Source organism: Triturus cristatus, chromosome 6 (assembly GCF_964204655.1).
Source record: "Triturus cristatus chromosome 6, aTriCri1.1, whole genome shotgun sequence".
Lineage (NCBI taxonomy): Eukaryota > Metazoa > Chordata > Amphibia > Caudata > Salamandridae > Triturus > Triturus cristatus.
Window position 1 is genome coordinate 197,891,761 of NC_140589.1, and position 25,263 is coordinate 197,917,023.

At 46.2% G+C, this 25,263-nt stretch overlaps 1 protein-coding gene across 4 annotated transcripts in view; it reads right to left on the reverse strand.

Annotated features, from left to right (window-relative positions):
- Nucleotides 1-25,263, reverse strand: part of LOC146816633 (cytochrome P450 2K4-like) — a 481,215-nt gene that overhangs the window by 14,683 nt on the left and 441,269 nt on the right. The window contains exon 9 of one of the 4 annotated variants that reach the window (XM_085610511.1): nt 23,871-23,924. The exons of the other annotated variants lie outside the window; for them this stretch is intronic. Within the exon in view, the coding sequence (XP_085466637.1) occupies nt 23,872-23,924 (53 nt within the window). The 3' untranslated portion in view covers nt 23,871. The remainder of the gene's footprint in view (nt 1-23,870; nt 23,925-25,263) is intronic. 4 annotated transcript variants of the gene reach the window in all.

A 25,263-nucleotide genomic window follows, 5' to 3' on the forward strand; every position in this document is an offset into this window, starting at 1 on the left:
CGAAGATCTGGCCTCGTTTTTCGTTGAAAAAGTGGAGGCTATATACAGGTCGTATGCTGTGCCTTTCGTTAGAGAAATTAACAGTGCCCCTCTGACCTCTAAATCCTTATTAGCCATTCGAGGTCCTACCCAAGAGGAGTTCCTAAATTTGACGATCAAAGTTAAATCAGGTTCTCCGGATGATTCTATGAGACCCATGCAATTTTGTGATTTTGCCGATTGCTGTTACCCGGCGATGCAGAGCTTAATTGATCTTTCTTTTAGAACTGGTAGTGTTCCCACTGCTTGGAAGCAGGCCACTATTATACCAATTCTAAAAAAACCTTCTCTTGACCCTTCCAAATCAGAGCATTACCGACCTATTTCCCTCCTCCCTTGGATGGCTAAATTAGCCGAGGCTCACGCCAACAGGATTTTATCCCTCTACCTGCAAGAAGCAAACATACTAGATAACTCCCAGAATGGGTTTCGAGCCGGTCATAGTACCGAGACCGCTCTCTTGGCGGTGGTGGAACATATCAGGAAAATACTAGACCAAGGTCAGACGGCGGCACTGATCCTATTGGATCTAAGTGCCGCTTTCGACACGGTCTCCCACCACATCCTTTTACACCGCCTCGTGGAGGCAGGAGTTGGAGAACAAGCGCTTGACTGGTTTCGATCATTTCTTACGGGTCGAACCTTTAAAGTTTCTACTCCTCCCTACATCTCTGCCCCACGCCCCATTCTGCAGGGAGTTCCACAGGGTTCGGCCCTCAGCCCCACCCTTTTTAATTTGTATGTTGCACCGCTGGCGCAGGTAGCTGCCAGCTTTGGTCTTACAATAGTGTCATACGCCGATGATACACAGCTGGCGGTATCACTTAATGGCGACTCCAACATGAACGCCCCCACCTTTCAGGCAGCCCTCAAAGCTGTCGCCGGTTGGATGGCGAACAATCGCTTACAACTCAACGCCACCAAGACGGAGGTCATTCTTTTTGGTAGAGACAGCGAGCTTTGGGGTGACCAATGGTGGCCTCCTGAATTGGGTCCTATCCCTACTCCAGTCGCCGAAGTCAGAAACTTGGGCGTTTGGCTTGACGATCAATTGTCTTTTATTCCCCACATCAAGCGTGTCGCGGGAATTTGTTTTGGTGCTCTACAATGCCTACGGCCTATTTTTAAATTTTTTGACGCAGACACCAGGCAGATCATAGTCCAAGCTCTGGTGCTGACCAGATTGGACTACGCCAGTTCCCTGTTTCTGGGTGTTAATCAGGCTGAGCTTGCCCGCCTTCAGCGGGTACAAAATGCGGCGGCCAGGATGCTGGTCGGCCTCCCTAAATTTGTTTCTGCTCGCAGCACTATCCATGATCTTCATTGGCTCCCAGTAGGCCAAAGAATCAAGTTTAAGGCTTTGTGCCTTACTTTTAAAATTCTCAATTTGGCCTCCCCTCCTATTCTCACCCAGACCATTCTCCATTATGTCCCCTCAAGAGCTCTTCGGTCTGCAGGGTCCAATCTGGCCATTGTTCCTCGTTTTAAAAAGTCCAGAATGGGTGGACGCTCCTTTTCGGTGATGGCAGCTACATTATGGAACTCTTTGCCTGCCTCACTTCGTTCCATCCACGATTTGTTTCAGTTCAGGAAACAATTAAAACCCCATTTATTCTCCTCTGTATAGTTCAGTGTTCTGGTCCTCATTGTTGTGTTGTGTGTTCCATCTCCTAAAGAGCCGGGACGCCTCTTGGCTGCGGCATCTGTGCGCTATATAAGAAATAATAACATAACATAACAACATAACTGTTTAACTGTAAGTGTTCATTGATTAGAGTGGGTGGCGCACCAGTTATTGTGTTCACAGTAAGTTCAGTTTCTAAAGCTCCATTTAAGGTAGAGTTGAAGGCTGAGAACCAATATAGCTTTCAAATGAGAGTCTGAGGGGCACTGGGCACTCAATCATTGAAAGGTATACATGAAGCAAAATTGCGTGTCTCTAGGTGCTATAGGAAGCTTATAAGATTACGAGAAGAGCAAGAAAATGCCCACCCAATTCAGAAAGAAAACTTGTAAATCCTCCTTTACACGTACTTGTCTTTGCACAAATGGTGATTTACAAGTTTTGGAAATTCATTTACATTTTCAGTAGATCACAGAATACTGAACCAGCCAGAGGTTTCCAAGTATACTACTAGGTCTGTCATTTAGTTGCTATTTTGTCAATATGGAATTTTAGTTGAATGGGATAAAAGCAGTGCGTTGTTCAGATGCAACTCGTTTCTTTTTGTTGATCTATAGGGAAAACATTTTCCTCATAGAGAAATCCATTCCCCTATAACCTTTCCATGGACATGGATTAACTGCAGCCCCTTGCTGGAGCACATCTCTGACCATTTCCAGGGTGGGAAAGAGCTGGACAGTTGTTCTGAACATTCAAAGGTGCATGGTTATGGGCAATACACAATTCCTAAACAACAAAGTAGTAAAAGTATTTATGCCTGTTGGGTATCTTTGTGTGGAAATCTGAGACGGGTATTTGGAGCGATATTCAATCGTGAACATATGTTTATGGTCACCATGGCTTTAAAAATCATATCAAAAGTATTTAAGGTTGAGAAGATTGACTATTATCATGCTCTATGCATAAACATTCAGGTATGGATATCCAGACCCCAGTTGCTTGGAGGTGTGAAGTTCTTGCTCATATTAGGAACATTTCGATGAGGGTAGAGTAAGAAGATTCCCAGAACCAAATCCCAGGGCATACCTCAGTATATATTTGTGGAACTTGTACTGCACGACCAAAAATGATAATGAAAGACCAGCTAGTGTTAAGAACGTCTGACACTGAGTCACACTTGTGGTTTCATCTAACATTTTGAAGGCAATGTACTGATTCAAATAATCAGGGCAGATGGAGTGATGTATTCACTTCTAGTTTAAACTCGAACATTGAACAAGAAAAATGTATCTGCTTTAGTTGCTCAAAGATCGAATCCTAAGTTTGATTTTAGGTAGAAATCAAACTATCTTTGGGAGGCAATGTCATCGAATGCAGTTCGGCAGCATGAATTCAAAGGTTCAATGCCTAAAGTGCAACAACCCAGTATTGCTTGTGAAATGGCTGTCATTTCTCAAGCAGGAGCTTCCCATGTGTTTTTCAGTTAGCCGGTATTTGTTTGGATAACACTAAAGAAAAAAAGTGGTCCGAACAGGGCTAGCAAATGTAAGAAGAAATCCATAAAGAAGTTATGGTGTCACATTGGGTGTCTAAGAAATATGCATATTTTCTTTAGAAACACAATAGTTTCAATCAATATGCCAATACTACAAAGTTTAATTATAAAGTCTAGCCCTGTTATGCCTTTTCCTAAACAAAATTTGTAATTGATTTGTCACTGAAAAATAGGACATGCAAAAAAGACACCACAACACACTGGTGAAGATTGCCAGGCATGGAGCTGACAAGTGTACTTCTTTATCCCACATTCTGTATACAATTGGTTTGGAGGTGCATTCTTCACTGAAGAAAAGGGTGTGAATTCGAGGAGGGTATAACAGGCAGATGAAGAAGGGCAGACATTTTGTTAAGAAAGTCCTATGCTCAATGAAGGACTGACTTCATGTTTCTGGATAGCCACTTAACTCCATTGTACCTAAAATGTATACACACCCTTAGTCAAGCATGGTGCCCCCTGCTTGCAAGCACCAAGAAACGTTTTTTTTTTATAAGTATTCACTGCAGTGTTTTATTTATACAAGTCACCTCTGGTAGAAACCCCTCCAGCTCCACGTAGGTAATGTACTTCACTTACTACTGTGGCAATTTTGTGGTATATAAGTTATATGTCCTGTATGTGTTGTTATAAGACTGTTGTCTTTTCATGACGACTTAAAGACATCAACACCAAAATAAAGACTGTTGTATGAGAATATGGTCCTCTGCATGCAGTTTACAGAATGACCAGAGGAACTGCAGAAGCTGATGTTCACTTCTAGTAGACTAGAATATGGTCTGCGGCAAATAGGCTGACCCGAGTGCAAAAGTGAAGCCCAAGTTTACTCTGTATCCTACAAAAAGGGCAGACTAATGGAAAATCTAGACTTGGAGCCAGGCTGGGCAGAGTTGAATACCAATTACAGGAGACATAGTTGAGAGTGTCTTTGCCATGCCATTGTGCCTGCCTATGTCTCTACGGTCTGATCCTCAACACACCACTCTACTGAAGAAGGCTTGTAAGCACTGGGCCAATCACCAAGGGTGTGATAAGTAGGAGGAGCTTTTTTATACCTCTGTATCTCAGTAAAACCTCATAGGCTTTATTGGCTACCTGTTCAGTCTCATCATGGCCCAAGAGGAATACAAGATTTTTATCTCCCGTCTGGCTGATCATGCCAATGTAGAATATGGGTTGAGATGAAATAGTTATCCTTCTGGCACAATACCCTGTAAAAGAATCCAGGAATTCCTAAACCCAAAAGTGATTTTAGCAACATTGATTTAGGAGTAGGTTTTCCTTGTGAAGTGAGGTGCAATCAAAATGCTGATGAAGGCAAGCAAAGTTTTTTGATTTTGCCTTGCTTCACCAACTTGACTGTTTTCTAGCTGCATAATGTCCCAACGGGTCATCCAGCATAAAGGGATGGAGTGGCCTGGGGCAGAGGATGGGTCGTGTATTGAGGCTGGGCTCGATGCTGGGAACAGCACTTGGGGCTAGGGTTTAACAAAGAGAACATTTTAGGGATAACTGGGCTAATTTTGCAGTCAACATTGTAAGGGGTGGGTTGGGGGTGGGGAAGGACTCATGCATGAGAGGGAGTTCAGATAGAGAATGGCTACCATGCAGCGCTGAAACACACACTACCTTCCAGAGCCTCTCATGAAGCTCAGAAGTTTGAATAAAAATGGTGATTTGAGTGTCTCCACAATTCTTGATAATGTGTTTACATTTCTTTCACCAATCTCATATTGTGCTGTATGATCTTTAATTATTTTTTTCTACTGGGTCACAATTTCATTACCACGTCCAATCTTTCACACCTCATTTCTTTTCAGTTTCACTTCTTTACTTTGTTTCTTTGTGTTTCTTTGCAACCCAAAGCTATAGGAATGAATACCCCTTGTGGGTGAAGTTGGGTTTCTCGTCACTAGGTGTCGGTGAGTGTGGGATTCTGTATCCACTGACAGAGTTTTCTTTTAGATATCATGGAGATGTGACAGCTGTTACATACATTGGCATGATACACTACCACTGAAGGTTAACTGTTGCTAAAGTATTCTGGAGAGTTTAAGGCAGCAATTAATTGTATTTCTATCCACTGATTAGCAACCTCTGGCAGTGCTAAAAGCTAAAAAAGAGCCCACTCTTCAATCTTGCCTTGCCCCAGGCATCCCTCTGCAAATACCTGGAATACATGCAAATCTGTGGCCAAAAACACAGAGAGAAGACAGTAACACGTCTTCTTCATTTTTGAATGTCCTCCAATTGAAATCTCATAATTAAAATTCCCTGTTGTTGTTGAAGCAAAACAAGCTTAACTTCGGCCTTTGGCTCCAGATCTCTCAGTATGAATGAGCGATAGCCCTAATTGATTTTGTATTTTATATTTTGTGGGCGATATTGTCGTTAAAGGCCTGGTAAATCACTTATGTATCCAGCTCTATAAACAAGGTAGGTCAGTTGTTACTAAAATAATCCCCAATTTCACCACTGCACACAAGAAATTTATCAATGGGTAAACTCACGTTATTTTCAAAGGTTTGATTACACATGCTTTCACACCCACCAAAACATACACAGCAACAATTAGTTATTTGAAGGCATGGGTATTTACAAGTGAATGCTATTTTCTACAGATAGTATGATGTCATTACTTACTTCAATACAATTAAAAACAATATTGAAATCTATCATTTTAACTCATTGCTACAGATCAGCATTGGCAAGTTTATACTATGGAAGATAAGCTTGTTTATGAAAGGTTATATGTTTAAGCCACATCCCACCAACTTGGTAGAGGTCATTTGAAGCAGTTGCCATTGCATCTGACTTTTGAAGGACCTCTAGTAATCACTCATAGAACTGCAGCTTCATTAAAGATTTTCAATGCTTTCACATTTGACATAAGATGGACCACTAGTAACAAAACTGTGGAACAGCCACTCCATGAAAGAATTTCAGATCTTTTACATCTGACTCAAAAGGGATATCTGATAGCACCTTGAGGAAAAGAGTCTCTCTGAGCGAATGTTGATGATTTGGCATCTGATCGAGAAGCACATCTAGTAACAACTGGAGGAACCACTGCAATTTTTTAATACGTTTATTTACTGTTTTAACTTTTGTACGTGACAGCGGCAGCAGTGTATGCGAGGTGAGGATGAGGTGTGCAGAGTGGAAGTTCCCAGGAGGTCGGTGGAAATGCAGGTGGTGGTTCATGTATGCGGGTCCTTGGTCATGGAGGGCTTTGTAGGTGTGGGTCAGTAGCTTGAAATTGCATCTCTTCTGGATCGGGAGACAGTGGAGGTCCTTCAGGTGCTGGGTGATGTGTGTCGTCTTGGACAGGTTGAAGATGAATCTGGTGGCTGCGCCTTGGATCGTCTGGAGCCTCTGCATGAGGTTGATGGTGGTACCTGCATAGAGTGTGCTGCTGTAGTCCAGTCGGTTAGTGATTGTGGCCTGCGTCACCATCTTCCTGTTGAAGATGGGGAGTCACTTGAAAACTTAGCAGAGTGTGTGGAAACAGGCTGAGGGGATGACATTGACCTGACGTTTCATGGAGAGTTAGTTGTGGAGGATGATGCCGAGGTTGCAGTTGTGGTCTTTTGGCGTGGGGTTGGGTCCAAGTTCCAGGAGTGGGACATGTTCCAACAGCCACCAGCAGTCATTCCAGAGGGCTGTGTGTCTACCGTAGATCAGAACTTCAGTCTTGTCTGTGTTGAGCTCCAGGCAATTGTCCCAAGTACCAGTCTGCCTCTTAGCAATCACATTGCATCCCCCCATCTTTTAGCTGCCACCCAGAGCTGTAGACCTCACAGCAGTCGCACTGACCTCCCCGTCCCAGAATAATTGTGTTGTGTACTATTGTCAGTGCTCTGCATCTGCTCTTTTGGGAGGTATTGGACCCACTTCTGCATCATAGAATGCACCATGCATCACAGACCAGGTGTCCAGGTCATTCAGTACCCTCTCATCCCTTCTAGACAGTCAGATGTGTGCTTCTTCAGCTAATACCCATTCAACCGGGTACCTGCACCTAAGGGTTACTGAAGGGCCTCTGTCACCTAGCCAGCCCACGGCTATATGTTTCTTGGCTGGAACCAATGCAAGGTATCGGACTTTCCATTGCATTTTCTTCCCTCTGGTTTTGTTATTATGCCCAGTAGGCATTGGCGTGAGACATCCTCTAATATAATTCAAGTCACTGCCTCTAATCTTGCCACCACCATCATCCAAAAAGCATGTACTCATGGACACAGCCGTGCCATGTGTAGGAAGGAGTTACACCAAACAAATGATGGACGGAATGCTGACAATGCAGACATTCTCCCCCAGTCAAGAGATCTGGGTTAAATCCATCGTTCTTTTGCCCACTACACCACCCCAGTTTAGACATGGCCATATGCAAATCAGTCTTGACCCTGTGCCTCATGGGAACAGTCCAGCCCGAACTGCCAAGCCATGTCTTCCCTGGACCGGAATCAAGCATCCTAGGACCGATTTCTGGCTATCAGCCGTCATCAGCCAGGATAGCTTGACTCCAGTGGTGTAGTGAGCACGGGTCCCACGTCTGGGAATACCCATCCCACTTAGGGCGAAAAGCGTTACAACAAACAAATGATGGACGGAATGCTGCCAATGCAGACATTCTCCCCCAGTCAAGAGATCTGGGTTAAATCCATCGTTCTTTTGCCCACTACACCACCCCAGTTTAGACATGGCCATATGCAAATCAGTCTTGACCCTGTGCCTCATGGGAACAGTCCAGCCCGAACTGCCAAGCCATGTCTTCCCTGGACCGGAATCAAGCATCCTAGGACCGGTTTCTGGCTATCAGCCGTCATCAGCCAGCATAGCTTGACTCCAGTGGTGTAGTGAGCACGGGTCCCACGTCTGGGAATACCCATCCCACTTAGGGCGAAAAGCGTTACAACAAACAAATGATGGACGGAATGCTGACAATGCAGACATTCTCCCCCAGTCAAGAGATCTGGGTTAAATCCATCGTTCTTTTGCCCACTACACCACCCCAGTTTAGACATGGCCATATGCAAATCAGTCTTGACCCTGTGCCTCATGGGAACAGTCCAGCCCGAACTGCCAAGCCATGTCTTCCCTGGACCGGAATCAAGCATCCTAGGACCGGTTTCTGGCTATCAGCCGTCATCAGCCAGGATAGCTTGACTCCAGTGGTGTAGTGAGCACGGGTCCCACGTCTGGGAATACCCATCCCACTTAGGGCGAAAAGCGTTACAACAAACAAATGATGGACGGAATGCTGACAATGCAGACATTCTCCCCCAGTCAAGAGATCTGGGTTAAATCCATCGTTCTTTTGCCCACTACACCACCCCAGTTTAGACATGGCCATATGCAAATCAGTCTTGACCCTGTGCCTCATGGGAACAGTCCAGCCCGAACTGCCAAGCCATGTCTTCCCTGGACCGGAATCAAGCATCCTAGGACCGGTTTCTGGCTATCAGCCGTCATCAGCCAGGATAGCTTGACTCCAGTGGTATAGTGAGCACGGGTCCCACGTCTGGGAATACCCATCCCACTTAGGGCGAAAAGCGTTACAACAAACAAATGATGGACGGAATGCTGACAATGCAGACATTCTCCCCCAGTCAAGAGATCTGGGTTAAATCCATCGTTCTTTTGCCCACTACACCACCCCAGTTTAGACATGGCCATATGCAAATCAGTCTTGACCCTGTGCCTCATGGGAACAGTCCAGCCCGAACTGCCAAGCCATGTCTTCCCTGGACCGGAATCAAGCATCCTGGGGGAGAATGTATGCATTGTCAGCATTCCGTCCATCATTTGTTTGTTGTAACGCTTTTCGCCCTAAGTGGGATGGGTATTCCCAGACGTGGGACCCGTGCTCACTACGCCACTGGAGTCCAGCTATCCTGGCTGATGACGGCTGATAGCCAGAAACCGGTCCTAGGATGCTTGATTCCGGTCCAGGGAAGACATGGCTTGGCAGTTCGGGCTGGACTGTTCCCATGAGGCACAGGGTCAAGACTGATTTGCATATGGCCATGTCTGAACTGGGGTGGCGTAGTGGGCAAAAGAACGATGGATTTAACCCAGATCTCTTGACTGGGGGAGAATGTATGCATTGTCAGCATTCCGTCCATCATTTGTTTGTTGTAACGCTTTTCGCCCTAAGTGGGATGGGTATTCCCAGACGTGGGACCCGTGCTCACTACGCCACTGGAGTCAAGCTATCCTGGCTGATGACGGCTGATAGCCAGAAACCGGTCCTAGGATGCTTGATTCCGGTCCAGGGAAGACATGGCTTGGCAGTTCGGGCTGGACTGTTCCCATGAGGCACAGGGTAAAGACTGATTTGCATATGGTCATGTCTGAACTGGGGTGGCGTAGTGGGCAAAAGAACGATGGATTTAACCCAGATCTCTTGACTGGGGGAGAATGTATGCATTGTCAGCATTCCGTCCATCATTAGTTTGTTGTAACGCTTTTCGCCCTAAGTGGGATGGGTATTCCCAGACGTGGGACCCGTGCTCACTACGCCACTGGAGTCAAGCTATCCTGGCTGATGACGGCTGATAGCCAGAAACCGGTCCTAGGATGCTTGATTCCGGTCCAGGGAAGACATGGCTTGGCAGTTCGGGCTGGACTGTTCCCATGAGGCACAGGGTCAAGACTGATTTGCATATGGCCATGTCTGAACTGGGGTGGCGTAGTGGGCAAAAGAACGATGGATTTAACCCAGATCTCTTGACTGGGGGAGAATGTATGCATTGTCAGCATTCCGTCCATCATTTGTTTGTTGTAACGCTTTTCGTCCTAAGTGGGATGGGTATTCCCAGACGTGGGACCCGTGCTCACTACGCCACTGGAGTCAAGCTATCCTGGCTGATGACGGCTGATAGCCAGAAACCGGTCCTAGGATGCTTGATTCCGGTCCAGGGAAGACATGGCTTGGCAGTTCGGGCTGGACTGTTCCCATGAGGCACAGGGTCAAGACTGATTTGCATATGGCCATGTCTGAACTGGGGTGGCGTAGTGGGCAAAAGAACGATGGATTTAACCCAGATCTCTTGACTGGGGGAGAATGTATGCATTGTCAGCATTCCGTCCATCATTTGTTTGTTGTAAAGCTTTTCGCCCTAAGTGGGATGGGTATTCCCAGACGTGGGACCCGTGCTCACTACGCCACTGGAGTCAAGCTATCCTGGCTGATGACGGCTGATAGCCAGAAACCGGTCCTAGGATGCTTGATTCCGGTCCAGGGAAGACATGGCTTGGCAGTTCGGGCTGGACTGTTCCCATGAAGCACAGGGTCAAGACTGATTTGCATATAGCCATGTCTGAACTGGGGTGGCGTAGTGGGCAAAAGAACGATGGATTTAACCCAGATCTCTTGACTGGGGGAGAATGTATGCATTGTCAGCATTCCGTCCATCTTTTGTTTGTTGTAACGCTTTTCGCCCTAAGTGGGATGGGTATTCCCAGACGTGGGACCCGTGCTCACTACGCCACTGGAGTCAAGCCATCCTGGCTGATGATGGCTGATAGCCAGAAACCGGTCCTAGGATGCTTGATTCCGGTCCAGGGAAGACATGGCTTGGCAGTTCGGGCTGGACTGTTCCCATGAGGCACAGGGTCAAGACTGATTTGCATATGGCCATGTCTGAACTGGGGTGGCGTAGTGGGCAAAAGAACGATGGATTTAACCCAGATCTCTTGACTGGGGGAGAATGTATGCGTTGTCAGTATTCCGTCCATCATTTGTTTGTTGTAACGCTTTTCGCCCTAAGTGGGATGGGTATTCCCAGACGTGGGACCCGTGCTCACTACGCCACTGGAGTCAAGCTATCCTGGCTGATGACGGCTGATAGCCAGAAACCGGTCCTAGGATGCTTGATTCCGGTCCAGGGAAGACATGGCTTGGCAGTTCGGGCTGGACTGTTCCTATGAGGCACAGGGTCAAGACTGATTTGCATATGGCCATGTCTGAACTGGGGTGGCGTAGTGGGAAAAAGAACAATGGATTTAACCCAGATCTCTTGACTGGGGGAGAATGTATGTATTGTCAGCATTCCGTCCATCATTTGTTTGTTGTAACGCTTTTCGCCCTAAGTGGGATGGGTATTCCCAGACGTGGGACCCGTGCTCACTACGCCACTGGAGTCAAGCTATCCTGGCTGATGACGGCTGATAGCCAGAAACCGGTCCTAGGATGCTTGATTCCGGTCCAGGGAAGACATGGCTTGGCAGTTCGGGCTGGACTGTTCCCATGAGGCACAGGGTCAAGACTGATTTGCATATGGCCATGTCTGAACTGGGGTGGCGTAGTGGGCAAAAGAACAATGGATTTAACCCAGATCTCTTGACTGGGGGAGAATGTATGCATTGTCAGCATTCCGTCCATCATTTGTTTGTTGTAACGCTTTTCGCCCTAAGTGGGATGGGTATTCCCAGACGTGGGACCCGTGCTCACTACGCCACTGGAGTCAAGCTATCCTGGCTGATGACGGCTGATAGCCAGAAACCGGTCCTAGGATACTTGATTCCGGTCCAGGGAAGACATGGCTTGGCAGTTCGGGCTGGACTGTTCCCATGAGGCACAGGGTCAAGACTGATTTGCATATGGCCATGACTGAACTGGGGTGGCGTAGTGGGCAAAAGAACGATGGATTTAACCCAGATCTCTTGACTGGGGGAGAATGTATGCATTGTCAGCATTCCGTCCATCATTTGTTTGTTGTAACGCTTTTCGCCCTAAGTGGGATGGGTATTCCCAGACGTGGGACCCGTGCTCACTACGCCACTGGAGTCAAGCTATCCTGGCTGATGACAGCTGATAGCCAGAAACCGGTCCTAGGATGCTTGATTCCGGTCCAGGGAAGACATGGCTTGGCAGTTCGGGCTGGACTGTTCCCATGAGGCACAGGGTCAAGACTGATTTGCATATGGCCATGTCTGAACTGGGGTGGCGTAGTGGGCAAAAGAACGATGGATTTAACCCAGATCTCTTGACTGGGGGAGAATGTATGCATTGTCAGCATTCCGTCCATCATTTGTTTGTTGTAACGCTTTTCGCCCTAAGTGGGATGGGTATTCCCAGACGTGGGACCCGTGCTCACTACGCCACTGGAGTCAAGCTATCCTGGCTGATGACGGCTGATAGCCAGAAACCGGTCCTAGGATGCTTGATTCCGGTCCAGGGAAGACATGGCTTGGCAGTTCGGGCTGGACTGTTCCCATGAGGCACAGGGTCAAGACTGATTTGCATATGGCCATGTCTGAACTGGGGTGGCGTAGTGGGCAAAAGAACGATGGATTTAACCCAGATCTCTTGACTGGGGGAGAATGTATGCATTGTCAGCATTCCGTCCATCATTTGTTTGTTGTAACGCTTTTCGCCCTAAGTGGAATGGGTATTCCCAGACGTGGGACCCGTGCTCACTACGCCACTGGAGTCAAGCTATCCTGGCTGATGACGGCTGATAGCCAGAAACCGGTCCTAGGATGCTTGATTCCGGTCCAGGGAAGACATGGCTTGGCTGTTCGGGCTGGACTGTTCCCATGAGGCACAGGGTCAAGACTGATTTGCATATGGCCATGTCTGAACTGGGGTGGCGTAGTGGGCAAAAGAACAATGGATTTAACCCAGATCTCTTGACTGGGGGAGAATGTATGCATTGTCAGCATTCCGTCCATCATTTGTTTGTTGTAATGTGTAGGAAGGACGCACCTTCTACTCCACATCGCGGACAAGCAGAGAAATAGCTGCGCTACACACATACATTCTACTTAGCTTAATTGGCTTCAGGTAGATACGTTGGATATAATTAAAGTGTATCAGTTTGAATCTGGCATTGTAGGATACCTTTCTGGTCGACTCACACATTGCCCTCCACTTTCTGTCCATCGGTGGGTCTCCTAGTTTGACGTTTCTTGCCAGTTGGGCTTAAGGGATCTTTTTTACCCTGTCCTGTTTTATCTAATGTCAACACAATATGTCGGGCTGCACCTTTTATCGGCACCATCTCCAGGGTCTCCGTCTGAGAAGGAGTTTCCGGTAACTCTGTCCAGATTTCCCAAGCCATCCCCGCAAGCTTGGCATATTGCAAAAACTGCCCAGTCCCCCCGAGCACATCTTGCAAGGCTCTGCGAACTGGAAGAATTGCTCCCCAGGGTACAAGTCTCCTAACCTTCAACAGTGGCCCTCCCACAATCAAGCAACAGACAAGTCCTTGCCAATATGTTTAAACAATATCCACAAATCCAAGTCTCTTGCAACAGGGGGGTCACTTAGAAACATTGTTGGCCACCCCCTTCCAATGAACCGTCTGTCCTACTAGGTAGGGAAAAATTCTAGCACGCCTCACACCTCTCTAAGTTGTCACCTACCGCCACCCTCTGTGGTGCGTCCTGTAGCTTAGCTGCATAGTACTCAATGTTGGGTAGTCCCATACCACCCTCTTCCTAGTCTAATTGAAGGATAGTGAGCGCTACTCTGCTTTTTTTCCCATCCACCACTAGAAAAATCAGTAGACTATCCAGTACATTAAAGGTATCGAGAGTAAGCACACTCAGTGAATTCTGGACTACATAGAGATATCTGGGCAGAAAGAACATCTACGCAACCGCAATTCACCCTACTACTGAAAGGGCTAGAGTATTCCAGAGGTTTATGGAGCACATGCACACCTCCAGCATCTTGTCTATGTCACAGCAGAGCTGTCTTTTTGTTTTAGGGACCACCATGATTTCCGTATATCTAAATATATCCATTATTTGGTGTAGGCCTAAACTAGGAAAGCCAATGGGAACAACAATGTTTTGTGCCTGTTGATCCAGAGTACAGCTACAACTCCAAACTCACCTAGGTTAGCCAACTATTGTGTTACAGAGGCTCCGCTATCCTCAGATAAAAAAGTACATATTCTGCATATAAGGAGAACAGATGTGTGGAATCACCACTCTAAATACCCAGGTCTCCCATGTCTTTTTACAGTGTAATGGCTGGGGGTTCCACTGCCAGAGCAAAGAGTAACTGCAAGAGAGATCTCCCAGCCATGTACTACGCTCCATTGACCAATCCTTTGACACCACCCTACTGAACCTAGCTCTGGCCCTAGGGGCATTGTAGAGGAGCCACAGAAGTTCGGTCTGAACCCCATTTGCTTCAGGACCGGCATCAGGTACGTCCAGTCAGTGTTTCAAAAGCTTCTGCAATATCAACAGAGACCAACACAAGACCCTCGCAGTTATCCTCTTCTGTATGCAGGATATGTGTCAATCTATGCGGGTTCATGGCTGTATTACGGCCCAGTATGAAGCCACACTTGTCCTCATGGACCAGCACCCCCACCACCATGTGCAGCCATTCTGCTACAATCTTGCAAAGCACCTATGTGTCAGCACAGAGCATGGTCATGGGTCGGTAAGAGGAAGGGTATGCAGGATTCCCCCCTGGCTTGGGTATCTGACAGACCACTCCTTCTAGCAGTGTAAGGGCTAATTTGACCCTCCACTTGGCTTCCTAAAAAATCTCCAGCAACGGCTCCACCAACTGCGTTGTGAAGGTCTGATAAAACTCCAACAGAAGGCCATTTCATCCTGGTGTTTTCCCTCTGAGCATCATCCCAAGTGCCCTCCTCAGCTCCTCCAGTGTGAGCTCCACTTGGAGTTCTTTGCAGAGTATTAGCAGGACTCTGGGCAGTTCTAAGTGACAATGGGATTAATGGCAGACTCCTGAACTTTTCTTTACAACCCTTTCTAAGTGGTCTCAGAGCGTGCTATTGAGTGCCACTCGCGTTGTCGCCAGCGTTCCATCAGGACACCTCAAGGCCATGACAGGAGGCCTACCCACCTCCCGTTTTAGTATCCAAGCCATAGTTTACTGGGATTGTCGCCCTCTCAGTGCTTGTTCTCCGACAGAGTAAACTTGAATCCCATGTTTCCTATAGGGCCTGTCTGGTGTCCTTAAGTTCCATCTTTATTTCCTGTGAGTCGGTTTCTCGTCTCTGTAGGTTGCCTTCCTTTCCTTCTAATATCCCAAGTTCCTTCTGCAGTTGCCATCAAATACCACAGATATTGCTCATGCATTCTCCTCTTATTACTGATTTCAGTGCTTTCCATTCAGTGGCTCGTTTGGTCGTTGATCCTCAGTTAGTACACTGGTTAAGTCACCAACACCTCACCTACAGTTTCCTTAAATGCCTGGTCTGATAGCGCCTCACGTGATAGTCTTTAGCAGGAGGGACCACTCTTCAACCCCATCCCAGTGAGTTTGAGCAGCAGGGAAGAGTCACTCGATAAATATCTACTCATGTAGATTTGGCCAAGTGCACCCTGATGAGCACCGCCGTTGTCCCCAGGAATTGGTCCAGAAGACTGTATGTATCATACATGAGGGAGTGGTAGGAATATTCCTTATTAGTTGGGTACTTTGCTTTCCAGATGTTTACATACACCACGCTCTTCAATACATTACCTGGCGCAGAGCTCCACATGCCTGGCTTTGTTTGCGATTTCAGGGGCAACCTGTCCATTTCTCCATCCAGCACACTGTTATAGTCCCCAACAGATAGTATCTTTGAGTCTACATATTCAGTCAATAAAGCCTGCATCCTAATGTACAAATCGTTATCATGACTATTGGGGATGTGTGCTGTGCAGTATATAGAAAATAGTATTTAGAAGACATTGTGACGTGAAAAGGTAAATTAGCTTAGGCAGTGTTGATGAGTGAAAATGGAGGCAAAAAATTAATGTACCACCCAGAGACATCAAATTATCTTGTGATGTTTATTTCAAGTAGCTACTTCAAGTAGACAAAACTACATGTTCTTCCAAGGTGTTTACTGTACCATGCCAAGGATGTGGATCGGGGGAGACATATTGTTGAGGTTATGTTGACCAAAACAAGCCTGAGATTTGCTTGAAGGCCCTGGTAAGATGATAGGTAACAGTGAGAGAGAGGTCCAAGTTGCAGCTGTTAGGAGTCAGGAGGATTCTGGGCTAGTACAGATACAGATAGTACAATGAAAACTACTGGCACAGGAAAGGAGCACAGTATTGTGCAAGCCAGCTTTTAGTGTATAGAAAGGAGGAGTGTGTAACACTTGAGGAAGATCACAGAGTTGTGCATATTTGCTGCCCACAACCACAGTCCCTCTGCTCAGTTTCCAGGGAGAGTTCTGGAGCAGGCTTTCTGGTGCTTGATGCGACATTAAAGTGTCAAGCCCTACTTGAATGTCACTTCTTGCTTAGTCCTGGGTTTCTTGTGTTGCAGTTCAGGGTGGATGTGGCTTGGCAGTTTCAGGCTGGACTGTTCCAATTGGAGCAGTGTCCTGACTGATTTGCATATAGATGAGTCAAAACTGAGGTGACTTGGTGTGCAAAATAACGATGGATTGGGATGCGGCCCAAGTAATTACTAGTGGCTGACAATATTTCAAAAATTCCATCCATTTCTTTTTTGTATACTTTCAGGTTCTTCATAGGACACCTGGGGCTCACTTCAAAGAGGCCTCCTTTGCCCACAGCAAACCATAGCTTACACTTGTGCAGGGCCTTTATTTGTCCCCATTACCAGTCAGGACCCAACAACAATGAGCCTTTTTTGACATTATAGTGTCATAGCCTGTATTGACAGGATTGTTGGTTTTCCATATAGCATTTGGAGAGCACTTCGAAGGACGAAAACAGGACTCCAAAACCATTATTATGTATCCTGTGTCTAGTTGGTGAAAACTCAGATTTGTTCCACCAGACCTTATCTCTGAGGTTGATGTGGGTACAGGAACTGTGCAAGCCAGTTTTAGTGTATAAAAAGGAGGAGTGCGTAACACCTGGGGAATATCACAGAGTTGTGCATATTTGCCACTGCCCACAACCACAGTCCCTATGCTCAGTTTCCAGGGAGAGTTCTGGAGCAGGCTTCCTGGTGCTAGATGCGACATTAAAGTGTCAAGTCTTACTTGAATGTCACCCTTCTTGGGACTTGGCTTGGCAGTTCAGGCTGGACTGTTCCAATTGGAGCAGGGGCCAGACTGATTTGCATATAGCTGGGTCAAAACTGAGGTGGCATGGTGTGCAAAATAACGATGTATTTGGATGTGGGCCAAGTAATTACTAGTGGCTGACAATATTTCAAAAATTCTGTCCATTTCTTTTTTGTCTACTTTCGGGTTTTTCATAGAACACCTAGGGATCACTTCAAAGAGGCCTCCTTTGCACAAGCAAACAGTAACTTACACTTGGGCAGGGCCTTTTTTGTCCCCCATGCCAGTCCGGACCCAACCACAATGTGCCTTTTTTCGACATTACTGGGTCATATCTTGTTTTGACAGGTTTGTTGTGTTTTCATATAACATTTGGAGTGCACTTTAAAGGATGAAAACGGACGCCAAAACCATTATTATGTATTATTATGTATCCCATGTCTAATTGGTGAAAACTCAGGTTTGTTCTACCAGACGTTATCTCTGAGGTTGATGTGGGTACAGGAACTGCCTTAAACTGGATGTTGGTGTTAGATGTGGAAGCACACTAAGATTACCATAGTATGCACTCCCCATGCACACCCCCAACCCAATTTTATTTTTGGCTGAATACTTCAGCCATCTTAGAAATGCCCAAAGTGAGTGAGGTTAGCCCCAGGAAACTTTACCCCATTGATTAGGATGTCCCCGGGGGTCATTCCCACCCATCAGTCAGATTTAGGATTAAAAGAGGCTACCAATGCCCGACCCCCTAAATAAATCGTCCAACCACTTTTATAGCATCAGTAATTTACAATGGTTCAATTTACCAAGTAAGCTTCATGGAAAAAGATGCTAATTCAAGCTGGCACTCAATAACACGGGCAAATCACAAGGATCCCAGCCCTCAGTTCATTCAAAATCAGGTCACGCACATTTAAAATAATCTTGATCTGAATGGGCACCAGGGCCAAACGGCCTACCAAACACTTTATTCAAAAGAGCCCCAACCTTCTGGTCTACACATCTAACCCCCTTCGTGACTCATGTGCTGGAGACAGGTATCATACCAAATTGATGTTGAAGCAGCATATTCCGACCAATATAAAAAACAGATTAATCGCACTAATAGACGTGGAGGCCAAGATATATGCCTCAAACCAATTTAGAGGACTGGGTGACCAGTACCAACCTAGGGCTTGATTCAGAAAAGTAAACTTAGACCAAAAGTCTAAGTTTAGAAAAAAAGTCTAACTTTACTACTACTAAAGTCAGACTTTTGGTCTAAACGTAGGCCAAAAGTCTAACTTTAGTAGTAGTAAAGTTAGTCTTTATGTCTAAACTGAGACTTCAGGTCTAAACTTAGACTTTTGGTCTAAGATTACTTTTGCGAATCAGTCCCTCAGCCCCCAAACACAAACTGGATTTTGCGCGGAAATGTGCACCTTAACCAATTTATCAGCAGTCACCCTCTTGGTCAAGCAAGCCATTTCTTAATCTAACACACTTTATACATGCTTCATAGACCTTAAAGCTGCCGTCGATAGGGTCCCCAGGGCAAAGCTATGGAAAAAAATGGAACGTTTGGATGTTCCTGCAAAACTGCTTGAGGCCATCCTTAACTTTACTCAAAAACATGGGTTCAAATAACATTTGGAGATGCCTAAAAAGTAACCAGCGAAATTCCTACCACCAATGGCTTAAAACAAGGGTGCACCTTGGCTCCCTGCTTGTTCAACATCTATACAGCAGATCTGGAGATCCATCTACATCAAGTACAGGGAAGCTAGGAAACAAATAAATAGGAAGCCTGCAATATGTGGACAACATCTTCTTGCTCAGAAAAACTCCTCGAGGTCTACAGCAGCTGATTATCCAACTTGTAGATTACACAGTATTTGCACAATTGGACCTCAACTATCACAAAAAAGGTCCTGTGCTCCTCGAGTACTCACAAAAGACAACCCAGATTTACCTGGAAGGCAAATGGCAACACTTTGGAACAGGTTGTAACTTACAAATATCTGGGGATCCACGTTGATAGCCACCTTAACTATAAACAACGCATGGCATCTAGGCAAACAAAAGCAAACAAGATGTTATGTGCAATCAAAAGCCTGCAAAAAAAACTAAGACACTGCTCAAAAAACCATCTACTGAAGGTCATGGCAGCAAAAGTTTTGAATTCGATCTCATATGAATCAGAATTGCTCAAAAGCAAAGATGCCTCAGGCTTGAACTCTTCACAATCCAGCCTTTTTAAAAAAAAAAAACTGTTCAGGATTCTATGTTATATATCACAAGCAGATATCAGGCTGGAGTTCGGATTAAAAAAACAGATCCCAGCCTGACAAGGAGCCCTAATAACATTTTATTGGAGAATGAGGGCCGCATTCACAAACTCCCTTGCACACCAATGTTGGCTCTAAATAGAAATACTCAGTTTCACTTGTAGCCTTAGAACTAGAAGAAGCCTGACAGACAATACCTGTATACCCAGATTTTAAGCAAGTAATTAACAAAGCTACCAATCTGCAATCATTGTCAATAGACAAAGCTGCTTTGGCGAACAAAAGACATGCATGGGTTGTGTTGCCAAAATGCAAAGTCTTAAAACCCCAACCATATCTATTGGAACACTTCTAAGAATCAAAAAAGCACAACTTGATGCTACTGAGGTTGGGAGTGTTTCCATTCAAAAATCTAACACTGAAATGGAAAAAGATGTGGCCAACCCTGGAGTGCCGTCTCTGGATACAGCAGCGAATCACTACTTCATTTATTATGCATTTGCCCAGTTCTTCTACCTCTCTGGAAAAAGCTACTATGGCCAATATTGAAACAGCAGCAAATAAGAACATGATCAATCAATCAAGCACGGTTTTGTTGAGCGCAACTACTCACCCTTAAGGGTCTCAAGGCGCTGGGGGGTAGGGGTGCAGGTTCTAGTCCATCAAAGAGGAGGTCTATCGAACAGCCAAGTTTTGAGGTTTCTCGTGAAGAAGGGGAGTGATGTCGTCTGTCTGAGGTGGAGCGGTAGGGCGTTCCAGGCTCTGGCTGGGGGGAAGGAGAAGGAGCGGCCTCCCGATCTGGACTTCCTGGCGCGGTGGACCACGGCGTAGGAGAGCTGAGCTGTTCGTAGGGTCTTAAGGGATGCGAGGAATTCGAGTCGGCTTTTCAGGTATGCTGGACCAGTGTTGTGGAGGGCTTTGTGTGTGTGGGTGAGGATCTTGAAGGTGATTCTAGCCTTGATGGGGAGCCAGTGGAGTGTGCGCAGGTGCTGGGAGATGTGGCAGTGTTTTGTCAGGTTGAGGACCAGTCTTGCGGCTGCGTTCTGGATGTTTTGTAGTTTGCATGTGAGGTTTTTGTTTATTCCAGCATAGAGTGCATTGCCGTAGTCAAGTCTGTTGGTGATGAGGGCGTGATTGACGGTCTTTTTGTATTCGGGGGGGGGGGTCCATTTGAAGGTCTTGCGTAGGAGGCGGAGGGTGTGGAAGCAGGAGGATGCAACGGAGTTGATCTGGTGGTTAATTTTGAGTTCGGAGTCCAGGATGATTCCGAGGTTGCGTTTGTGGTCCATGGGGGTGGGCGGGCTTCCGAGAGCTGGGGGCCACCAGGTGTCATTCCAGGCGTTGGGGTGTGGGCCCATGATGAGTACTTGTGTTTTGTCAGTGTTGAGTTGTAGACAGCTGCTTTTCATCCATTTGGTGACTGCTTCCATGCCTTCATGAAAGTTGTGTTTGGCTGCATTGGGTTTGTTGGATAGGGAGAGGATGAGTTGAGTGTCGTCTGCGTATGTAACAATGTTGAGTCGTGGGCTCTGACGATGGGGGTGAGCAGACGTTGAACATCGTGGGGCTGAGAGAGGATCTCTGGGGGACTCCGCAGGTGGTTGGTGTAGGGTCCAAGAGGATGGGAGGGACTCTGACCCACTGCATTCTGCCAGAGAGGAAAGAGTGGATCCAGTCGAGGGCCTTGTCCCTGATCCCTGGGTTGCGAAGTCTGCGTGTTAGGGTGCGGTGAGAGACTGTGTCGAAGGCCGCTGAGATGTCGAGGAGGATGAGGGCTACTGTTTCTCCTATGTACAGGAGGGAGCAGATGTCGTCGGTGGCGGCGAGGATGGCGGTCTCTGTGCTGTGTTTTTTTTCAGAAGCCGGATTGGGAGGAGTCGAGGATGTTGTGCTCTTCGATGAAGATGGCGAGTTGGCTGTTGATGGCTTTCTGCATTATTAAAATCACTAGGAGGCTCCAGGGTCCAGCTAGCATGTAAGGCAGTGTGGTCCCTGGACTCAGTAGCAAATGAGTTCGAAAAAGTAGACTTATAAAATCAGTCTAATTATCGAGGCATTTTATCTCCCCTCTGTCCTCCCACTCCAGACATGTCATGGAACAGCAACATGAACGCCTTAAAATCTGCCACCTGCTGCATAAAGATAGTAGTAAAATAAGAAAAAGGCTTCAAACGTACATGTACCCAGTCTGGCTCAAAGGCACTTTGACAGTTTACATGCTCTTTGCACCACTACTCTGAGCTTTTATATCTGTTATGGCACTAATCGACTGTTTGAGTTATCACCATGAAGTTATATCCACATGCGTCTGGTTCAACTTGCATGTATCAGATGGACCAATTACAGAATTAAGTGGTGGCCGCCCGTGATCCCTAGTAAGCTCATGTAATTCTTGGTTTTATATTGCAAATCAATAACACTGCAATTTTAAAATATGTTGCCCTCTTTTATGATTTTATTTGTATGATTTTAAGTAATCAAAACAATAAACTTACTTACTGGTTAGGATGTCCCCAGGGGTCATTCCCACCCACTAGCTTGTGTCAGGCATAAATGTGGCATCTTCAGGCTCCCATATGTAACACTCCTGGACGTGTGAAAGTTCAGAAGACTGAATCTGCTGTCCTAGATCTGAGAAGAGCCTAGAAGAATGGACCTGCTCTCCCTCTTGTACAAAGGACAAGGCAATGGACTCCAAGGCTCATAAGGCTGACCTCCGGTTAAAGCTAAAGGGACACAACAAGCTACAGTAGGCAATTCCCTGCAAGTTCCAGCTGAACAGTGGCAAACGAACCTCGACTGGACCCTCTTGTTGGTCTTTGCCTGCCACCCTGAGAGTCTCTAAGGGCTCTAAAAGTGGTCTCCCATGGTGGATTCGGACTTAAAGTATTAAAGACATAAGGCAAATTATTTCACCAATACTAACCTGCTTAGTGTATCTGACACGCACTCCATCACAGTTAGCATCAAATTGTGCCTAGATCCTTTTTTACCACGACCATTGACTATCATTGGACCTTTGTGCTTCTTGGCGCGATTTCTATTTAAAGCTTTAAAAAATCATATCTCTGTTCCCCTATTTGGATTTCTGTCATTTTGTCTATTAAATTGTACTGTATTTTTTCTATTCATTTAACGATTTTTATTGTTTTGCATTGGAACTCTATTACTGTTTTAGTACTGCATAAATACTTTACCCATTTCCTCCAAATTAAGCCATTCTGATCTGTGCCACAGCTATCAGGGGTCGAGCTCAGGTTTATATTGTGACTTTAGTGGCTCATACAGACCAGGATTGTGATTATTACTTAAAGTGGGTATTCACCCCTCTCAACTAAACTATCTATTATTATGCACCTGCTATTTGTGAGGTACTACGTAGTTCTGTCAACAAACTCCTGCCATTTCATGCCTTGGAGTGACCTAATTTCTTTTACATATCTGCCAGAAATGTCACCTTCCCACTTTTGCTACCGGCAAACAGGCAGTCATAAAAGGTTCAAATGAGTTCCATTTGCAGCGTCTGTTCAGTTAATACAGTTTCAAAGAATTATGGTTCTCTCCTAAGTTTCATTATCCTTTTTGTCAATGTATTCCATTCACACTCAAAAAAGAAATGCTGGAGATATGTGCTACAGCAACAAATGATGGACAGAATGCTGAGTAAATCAAACATTCACCCCAGTCAAGAGATCTGGGTTAAATCCATTGTTCTTTTGCTCACTACGCCACCCCAGTTTGGACCCAGCCATATGCAGATCAGTCTTGACCCTGCTCCTCATGGGAACAGTCCAGCCCCAACTGCCAAACCCGGTCCTCACTGGACCAGAAACAAGCATCCTGGGACCGGTTTCGCGGTTTCACCGCTCATAAGCCTGGCTAGCTTGAACCCAGTGGCAGAGCGATCAAGGGACCCACGTCTGGGCAAACCCATCCTACTTAGAGCACAAAGTGCTGCAGCAACAAATGATGGACGGAATTCTGAGACTCTGTGACCATGAGATCGGTGACTCAGCGATGCGGCGAGTGTAAGGTAAGTGGTTTTATTTATTTTTTTATTTAATTTTTCTTATCTCATTGTCTGTCGACTTCCATCCACACCAGCCCCGCCCCGCCCCACCACTCTTACCTGTGCCTGACGCCAATCAATAATAGGTGATTCTGGTCAAGGCTATTGGTTTAAACAATCAGCTCAGGACATTGTTGTTAGGATGACGAAAAATATCCTTTCATTTGTACAGACAAATGTGGCAGCTGCATATACTGACTCTTTGTACCTCCATTTAATTGGCCCAGTTTTACTTTAAACACTGTTGCTTTATTAGAAAGTCACAAGTCACAAATCCAAAATTCTCTCTCTATTTAAGTATATAAGTGTTCAAATGGGCAATTATTTAGGTGCTTACCTTACCAAATGTGTTTTTCTTTTTTTTTATAAAATGGATTTCTTGATTGTCCATCTGCAACAGAGTAAACAGAATTAATAGGCTAATAGCTTCATTTAAAATTTGGTGGGTTGCCTCAGCTACATTTGGAGACGAGGCAACTGCTGACTTTTCCAAGCCATCGCCTCAGCTGGCTCTATCATGGGAAATCCATGGCCTAGCGAATCATCAGCCACAGGGCGTGAGGCAATAGATTTCCATCGCACCATTACTTTTGAGGCATAGCAGACTGGGGCCTGGACAATGAACAATGGCTCCCACAAGATGGGAGAAAACAACCTATATGTCACGGGCATTTTGTTTCTTCCTAGAACAAACACCAAATAGAAGTTTTCTTCAGGAAAACACAAATGAATGCCAACCAGTCCAAACAAACATTGTGCCTACTCCCCATTTATCTGTTCCTTTAATCTATCCACTGCATCATCAATTGCACTGAAGCTCAGGCAGGCAAAGGTCTCTAACAATTATGGTCGTTTTTCAGCCTCATCTACTTCATTAGCCTCCAAATCACTATGCTCCATGGTCTGGTCGATGTATCATGGTGCCTTGACACCACAGTGGCCCCCTACCCCTGCCCCTCAAAGTGAAAGGAATGTATTACTCCTCCCTGCCCAGTCCAGGGCTCGACGGGTGTCACTGTGCCCTCAGAAGCTGGCAGGCAGAAGGGAAGCCCCACTACTTCCACCCATCCATTCAATCAATCAATCAATCAATCAATCAATCAATCAATCAATCGATCATTTGTAAAGCACACTACATACCCGTGAGGGTTTCAAGGCGCTGAGGTGGGGGGGGGGGGTGCTGTTGCTACTGGTCGAAGAGCCAGGTCTTGAGTCGTCTCCTGAACGTCAGCAGGTCTTCAGTTTGTTGTAGGTTGAGGGGGAGGGTGTTCCAGGTCTTGGCGGCGCGGTGGGAGAAGGACCTGCCTCCGGAAGTGGTTCTGAGGATGCGCGGGACCGTGGACAGGGCGTGGTCAGCGGAGCGGAGTTTCCTGTTGGGTACGTAGAAGGAGAGTCGACTGTTGAGATAGGCTGGGCCGGTCTTGTGGAGTGCCTTGTGTGCATGGACCAGGAGCTTGAAGGAGATTCTTCTGTCGACGGGGAGCCAGTGCAGGTTACTCAGGTGGGGGGTGATGTGGTCGTGGTGTGGGACATTGGGGATTAGGCGTGCAGAGGCGTTCTGGATTCTTTGTAGTCTGTTGATGAGCTTCGACGAGGTTTCGGCGTAGAGGGCGTTTCCGTAGTCGAGTCTGCTGCTGACTAGGGCCTGGGTGACTGTTTTCCTCATATTAGTCAGGATCCATCTGTAGATCTTGAGGAGCATGCGGAGGGTGTTGAAGCAGGTGGAGGAG